General features: G+C 46.9%; 1 protein-coding gene across 1 annotated transcript; it reads left to right on the top strand.

The window, feature by feature from the left end:
• On the top strand, positions 1 to 1,787 carry LOC112349780 (cytochrome P450 71A1-like). The gene is made up of 2 exons (XM_024684864.1): positions 1 to 1,055; positions 1,112 to 1,787. Exons 1-2 carry the CDS (start codon positions 60 to 62, stop codon positions 1,709 to 1,711), a joined length of 1,596 nt encoding a protein of 531 aa, XP_024540632.1. The 5' UTR covers positions 1 to 59; the 3' UTR covers positions 1,712 to 1,787.
• The last annotated feature ends 6,172 nt before the right edge of the window (positions 1,788 to 7,959 follow it).

The following is a 7,959-nucleotide window of genomic DNA, read 5'->3' as shown; positions in this document are numbered from 1 at the left end:
TAAAAGAGATCTTAGCTTATCTTTTATATTCATATAAAAACAAGCAACAGGACACATGGATGCTTCGACGAACACTCCCTCCGGAGCCTTCGATTCATCATTTCGACGTACTTAAAGCTCCACCAATCTCTTTTTTCTACCCGGGCAACATCATGGATGCGCTGCTGCTCTTGGGGACTTGGATTTGCCCGTCACTGGCCGCCCTGCTGCTCCTCTTCCAGATCTTCCACTCCACCAGCGCGAGGAGCAAGAAGAACTTCCCACCAGGTCCTTTTTCATGGCCCCTCGTTGGCTCTCTCTTCTCGCTCGGCCCCTATCGGCATCGCTCGCTGGCCGAGATGGCTCGAAAGTATGGCCCTGTTATGTTTCTCCGGTTGGGAGTCCGGCCTCACATCATCATCAGCAGCCCGGAGATGGCGAGGCAAGTCCTCAAGGAGCACGACGTCGAGTTTGCGAGCAGGCCCCTGTTCTCCACCATCGGTCGCCTCCTTAGCTACAACTTCCAGGACCTTATCTTTGCACCGCACGGCGAGCGATGGAAGATGCTGCGGCGAGTGTGCGGCACAGAGCTCTTCACGGCCTCCAAGGTGAGCCACTTTGCCAGCACTCGCAAGAGGGAGCTGGGAGCGTTTGGAGAGATCGTCGAGGCGTCTGCAAAAGACGGGCACGAGTTTGATCTCAGCTCCATGCTGCACGAGTTCTTCACCAACCTCATGACGTGCGTGTTGTTCGGGAGGAAGTTCTACGGCACCGACACGCCGCTCACTCCCGAGGCCGAAGCCTACAAGGCGTCGTGGGCGATCCAAGCGAAAGAATCCAGGAGGCTGATTGCCGGTGATTACATCCCTGCGATGCGATGGCTGGACACGCTCAGAGGGACGCAAAAACGACTCGAGAATGAAGTCCTACCAGCAAGATCTCGCTTTCTGGAAGCAGTCATCGAGGAGCACGCGAAAGACTTCGATCCAGAAAATCCCCGGGACTTCGTCGACGTGATGCTGACTCTGGGAGGAGAAAACAAGCTGAGCAACGACCAGATCATCGCACTGCTCCAGGTAAGCAAAAGAAGACTAACGCTCTTCGTTCTTTCTCACGTAAGCTTGGGACGCAGGATCTGCTGCTGGCCGGCACTGGAACGTCCAAGGGGACGATCGAATGGGCCATCTCGGAGCTGATAGTAAACCCCAAAGTCCAGGAGAAAGCTCACGAGGAGCTGGACAGAGTCGTGGGAAGAGATCGTCCCTTGGAGGAGTCGCATCTAAAAGACCTGCCTTACATCCAAGCCATCGTCAAGGAAGTCTTCCGGAAGCATCCAATCGCGCCGCTGGGCCTCCCCCACTACAACGATCGCGAGGTAACTCTCGCCGGCTACACGATCCCCGCCCACACCACAGTCCTCGTGAACATCTGGGCAATCCATCACGACCCAAGCATCTGGAGCGACCCCGAGCTCTTTCTCCCCGAGCGATTCCTGGGCAGCGACCACAGCGTGCTGGGAAACGACTTCGATCTCCTGCCCTTCTCGTCCGGGCGACGCCGCTGCGTCGGGATCCCGCTGGCCATGCCCCATGTCACGCTCACCCTCGCCTACCTCTTGCATCGCTGGAGCTGGCGATCGCCGCTTGGGAAGCCGATCGAGATGGCGGAGCTCGCGGGCGCGGGCGCCGCCGTGGTCGCGTCGCCCCGCTTTGTCTGTGCCTCCCATCGCTAGAGCCCTAAATTCAAATTTAAGGCTGCAAAGAAAAAAAAAATTGCTGCGCGTTGCATTGTAGTAACACTTGGTTTGCTTTTGTTTTTAAATATTTTTTATTATGACATATAATTTGTTATGATCTGTCCAATATGTAGGTGCTATTCTTTCTTTTGTATATATTATATTGTGAGTGCATGGAATATGGAAAGGGAATACAAAAATGTGCATATCAATTAACCCAAAAACCCTAGCTTATATACAGGAGCGAGTGGTCCGGATTGAAACCAATCTGACGGCTACCAAAATCCACTATGCTAATATTAGTATACGGCATCGTAGCCGTACACTTGGCCCTCACATCATCCCCTCCTCTCGGAATAATGGAAGGCCGTCAGGGTTCTCTTGTAGATGGGCCGGGATCTGGAGGAACGTCAGGAGGAGGCATCGGTGGATCTGTATACGGTATTAACTGCTCCTGATCCCTCTGTATGAAGCGTTTTAACCGCTGCACATGCACAATCTCCGGAGGATCAGCCTGCTGAACGTCATGCCGAACCTCATAAACTTGTGGTCCAACTTGCCGTAACACCCGATACGGTCCTTTCCACTGCGCAAGGAGCCCCTTAGATAAACCACGTACCGTAAGATGGGGAAAACGGACTAACACCAAATCATCCACTTTGTACTCCGCTGGTGGACGATGATGGGAATTGTAGTGCCGTTGTTGTCCCACTTGTACGCGGCCTAAGTGTTCAGCAGACTCTGCTCGGACAAGTGGAAGAATGCTTGTCAAATATTGATCCCATGACCTAGCATCAGGAGCTCGTGGCAATCGCGAAGGTAAACCTAGCTCTGTTGGTAATATTGGATCATGACCATATAGAAGTTTATATGGTGAAGCACCAACAGAACTCTGCACCCCTGTGACATAAGCATACCGAAGAGACGGCAAATAACCATCCCAATCCGAATGTTGAAAGTTCACATACTTCGCAATCATCCCTTTGAATGTCCGAACAAGCCGTTCCACCAGACTGTCTGATTGTGGATGATAAGCACTCGTAAAAGTGTGGTGTATCCCCAACCGAGATGTCAAAACATGAAATACCTCAGCCATAAATGCAGGACCATTATCCGAAAGAATCCATTCTGGACAAGAATGCTGGAACACCACTCGATTGAGGAGGAAGTATCCAACAGCAGTTGCAGAGGCACTAGCAAGAGCACCAACTTCCACCCAACGAGTCAAGTAGTCAGAAGCAATAATAACATACTCATTGCCAGCAGTCGATCGCGGAAAAGGTCCCATAAGATCAAACGCCACCAACTCAAACGGACGAGAAACTGCAATTGACTCCAACCGTCCTTCCGCAGCACAAGGGGGAGTATTACGAGCTTGGCACCAAACGCAGCTACGCACATACCGGATAATATCACGTCGCATCTCTGGCCAATAGAAAGATCTGCGCAACTTCTCGGTGACACGACGGTGTCCCATATGCCCACCTAGAATAGGAGAATCATGGTAGGCATGGAGAAACCGCGGAATAAACACCGAAGGCACCACCAGCCGTAAATGAGCATCAGGATCCGTTCCCACAAAATAAAGAAGGCCATCTTCAAGGCGATATTGAGAATGTAAATGCCGAAAAGGCAAGTCATCAGCAAGTGATGCAGGATTCTCAAACCCATCTCGAAGCCTTCGAATCCACGGCTCAATCTTTTGAGCCTCGCGAACCTCATCCAGAGAAGGTAGATCTTGCTCTACGCCCTGTGGACACTGAACGTCAAGGACAGCAACCGCCGACGGCACAGAATCCTCATCTAAAAAATCCACAGATGCTGGAACAACAGGTTCGTCAGAAACATGAGAAGTGAGTGGAGAAGGAAGAGGAGCTCGAGAAAGGGCATCAGCATCAGCCATAGAACTCCCTGGGCGATGAACAACATCGAAATTATATATCTGAAGCTTCAAAGCCCATCGAGCCGTACGACCAACCAGGTTCTTCCGCTTCAATAATGAAGTAACAGCAGCATGGTCACCTTCAAGTAACGTCCGAGAACCATGTAGATAGGCATGAAGTTTCTCGAAACCCCAGACTGCTGCTAAACACTCCTTCTCCATCGTGGAGTAGTTCATCTCTGCTGGTTGTAATGTACGGCTTATGTATGCAATGGGATGGCGCTGACCAGGCACACTCGAGCTCTCTTGCATCAACACATCTCCAAGACCAATGTCAGAAGCATCCACGCGCAAAATAAAAGGTCGAGTGTAGTCAGGATATGCCAAAACCGGAGGAGTCGTCAATAGCTCTTTGAGATTCACGAACGCCCGCTCACAATCGGGAGACCAGATGAAAGATGACGTTGATGACTTCAGCAACGCTCGCAATGGTAAAGTGCGATCGGAAAGATGATCCACAAAACGACCGAGATACTGCACCTTACCCAAAAAGCGCTACACATCATTCACACACTTCGGAGTAGGGAACTTTAGAACAGCCACAAGTTTGTTAGGATCAACTTGCAAACCCTCACGAGAAATACGGTACCCAAGATAAATTGTGTCCTTGGACCCAAACACGCACTTCGACCGCTTCAGCTTTAAACCAACGTCGCATAGCCGATCCAACACTTTACAAACATCACGAACATGCTCCTCCCACGTCCCCTCCAAGTGGATCAAGACATCATCAATGAAGTCAGCCGTCACCTCCGGCATATCGCAAAGAACCTCGTCCATCATTCGCTGAAAAGTTGCTGGAGAATTGTTCAAACCAAAGGGCATCACCAAAAACTCGTACAAACCAAATGGTGTACGAAAAGCAGTCTTAGGAATATCGTCTTCAGCCATCGGTACTTGCCAATACCCAGAAGCAAGATCTAGCTTGGTGAACCAACGACTTCGCCCCAGACGATCCAAGAGATCAACAGTGTGAGGAAGAGGGTACACGTCCGGGATCGTCACTTCATTTAACGGACGATAGTCGATGCAGAAACGAATACTCCCATCAGGCTTCGTCACAAGATGAGGTTCACATGCCCAAGGACTCCGCGACTTCCGAATAACACCCTTCTCCAACATCTCCTTGACGTTTGCACGTAAAATCTTGATCTCCTTGGGTGACCGATGACGAACAGGAACCTTGATTGGACGAGCATCCCCGGTTGGAATGGGATGACATGTGGCAATCTTGGCCCCAGACGATAGGTCAAATTCAAAGAGATCAGAATACTCCTTCATGAGCTGGTCAACAGCTGCAACACAAAGATCATCGGAGGGATCGGAAAAGGGAAGAGTAGAACAAGATGAAAACACAAGAGGAAATAATGGGGGAACAAAAGTAATGGAAGCAGAGGTAGAAGTAGAGGGACGAAGAGGTACGGAAGTGAGAGGAATGGATGAAACATAAGGAAATATGAGACAAGGGGGAAAAGCCTCAAAGTCACACTTGGCATGATTGTGCTGCAACCAATCCATACCAAGAATGAGGTCAAAAGCTTGACTCGGCACCACCCGCAACGACTACAACTCAAGCTCGAGATCGCCCACACGCACAACCAGGTCCGCCTCATCTCGTGCACATGCATGTGTACGGCTGTTGCCATAAAGAATGAAAACTGGATCCGCCGCACGACGCAAGTGTAGACGACAACGTGTGGCAACAGGTCGAGCAATAGAAGATAAACTCGAACCTGTATCAACCAACACGGAGAGAAGAATAGGAGACCTCTTGTTATAAAAACGAGCTTGGAAAGTAAACACTGGATGAACCGGTGCCGAGTGAACCCCTTGATGATACTCCCGAAAGAAAGATGGAGGGGTCACTAACTTATTCGCGCAAGGTCCCTCCATTACTCGCACGACTCCTCGTTTCCCGAATGCACCTCGGTATCCAAACCTTCCACCGCAGCAGCACCAACGGGACGTTGCTGACGCCAAGGTCTCCACCCAGGAAATGGAGGTCGCCAATCCGAAAAGCGCCGACAACGCCGATAAGTATGACCAACTTCATCACATGCCCAGCAACGAATGTCACGGCCACGACCACGTCCTCGCCCTTGTCCTTGGACTCGAGTAGCAGCAGCATCAACCTCCATGGGAACAGGACCATCACTCATAGGAAGTGGAGCTGAAGGACGTGTAGCAAGAAGTGGAAGAGGCGACGTCTCATAACGTTGTGCCAAGCGAAGAGCATCGTCAAGAGTGGCAGAAGCAAGTGCATGCACAAGTCCGACAAGATCTTGACGAAGTGCTGGCCACAGCATTCCTAGCTTGATCCGCTCCGACATATTTGGCTCCGCACGAAGCAAAAGACTTCGGAAACGAACGCCAAATTGCATCACCGACTCAGATGGCCCTTGGCAAAGACGATGCAATTGTTGGAAGGCATCATCACAATCGTCGGCGTGTCCAAAGGCGCGTTTGAAGACGTCCGGAAGAACACTCCAATCGCCACGAGTAGCTGCGCTCAATCCATTGTACCACTGCAATGCCATCCCTTGAAGACATGTGGGGAACTCACGCAAACGTCGAGCATCATCCCAAGAATGATATGTGGCAATCACCGTGAAGTGATCGAACCAATGGTACACATCATCCCCAGGATTCCCACGAAAGAACTCCGGCCGAACGCGAGGATTGGCACCAAAAGCAGGAGGAGTTGTACCATGTGCCGTGAATGCCGCCATCAACTGAGTTTGGTTGTTCAATTGCAGGCGCATAGCATCAAGCAATTGAACCAACTGCTGCTCTAGAGTCAAAGGAGGAGATTGCAGATCGGCCATGAAAATGAATGAGAAAGAAAGAGCAAAAGAAGAGAAATGACAAAAAGCTGGAAAGAAATGGTAGATCTAGACAATGCAAAAAGCTAGATCTAAACCAAAATCCTGAAAGGAAAGAACAAAAGAAAGGAAATGGAAAAAGCTAGATCTAGACAATGCAAAAGCTAGATCTAAACCGAAATCCCAAATCCAAGCACTCCCCAGGGACAATCAAAGGTGCCCCTCACCTCCACCAATGTGAGTGCATGGAATATGGAAAGGGAATACAGAAATGTGCATATCAATTAACCCAAAAACCCTATCTTATATACAGGAGCGAGTGGTCCGGATTGAAACCAATCCGATGGCTACCAAAATCCACTATGCTAATATTAGTATACGGCATCGTAGCCGTACACTTGGCCCTCACAATATCTTTTATTCATATATGATCTATTAATTTATTATTACGTGTATTGTATTTTATTATTTGTATATATCCTTCTTTCTCCATTATTGTTTGAAGTGGTTTTACTTCTTCTATTTGGGTTTTTTATTATCTATTTTCTGTATATATTTTTGTAGTTTTTTTATGAATATATGTATATTTGTTCCAGGTTTTCTATGTAAATTTATTATCTGTAATTGTTTTTTATTTTTTTCTAGTGATACATATGACATTGCCATTGTTTCTGTTTTTAAATGTTCTACTATTTCTGATTTGTTGTCATTTGTATGCAATATTGCTATATGTGGGGGTTGTTCATGTATATATGATTTATATTTATTAAAATATAATTCCTCATGTTTTTGTGTTCTTACTTTTTGCATACATGTTATATCTGATGTTAATAATTGTGAATCACTCTTTATATCTTCTTGATGTGCAGTAATAGATTTTGTATTTAGAACTTGTATAATTGTGTGGTTAGCTTTTTTTTCTTCTTGTAAATCTATTAAATCAATTTGCCATGGTGCTTCTGTTGTCATTCTTATTATTTCTTTAGTTGCATCTTTATTGATTTTAATGTGTTTATGTTCAATTGGTCTATATAAATGTATCCCTTTTAGTGTTTGTGCTCTTGATAATGCGGTATATGCTTGTTCTGGATATTTTGTTTTATATGGGTCATATCCTAATTGCATAACTGTTGATCCTTGTGCTCTATGTATTGTTCTTCCTACACATGGTTGTACTAGAAATTGGGTTCTACTTATAACATAGTTTTTATTTTTAGTAATATTTATTGTTCTTGTTATTTTTTTTTATTGGTGTCCAGTTTTTTTCATTATTTTGCTTTATTGTTATGTTTTCTTTAGCTCTTGTTTTTTCACCTGTTTTTAAATTTGGGAATTCTATCCATATTATTTGTTCTTCTTCAATCTGGGTTACATCTTGTAATACTCCATCTGCTCCATTTACTAATCCATCTTCTATTGCTATATTTTGTGTTATTTCAATTGCCATTTTCTTTTTCAAATGTAATATTTTATGTAGTCCC

Source organism: Selaginella moellendorffii, unplaced genomic scaffold (genome assembly GCF_000143415.4).
Source record: "Selaginella moellendorffii unplaced genomic scaffold, v1.0 SELMOscaffold_42, whole genome shotgun sequence".
Classification (NCBI taxonomy): domain Eukaryota; kingdom Viridiplantae; phylum Streptophyta; class Lycopodiopsida; order Selaginellales; family Selaginellaceae; genus Selaginella; species Selaginella moellendorffii.
This window is presented reverse-complemented; position numbering and strand designations above follow the sequence as displayed.

Coding starts and splice junctions, on each gene's coding strand:
- LOC112349780 (XM_024684864.1), top strand. CDS start 60: ATGCTTCGACGAACACTCCCTCCGGAGCCTTCGATTCATCATTTCGAC. Junction 1,056..1,111: donor AGATCATCGCACTGCTCCAG/GTAAGCAAAAGA, acceptor CTTGGGACGCAG/GATCTGCTGCTGGCCGGCAC.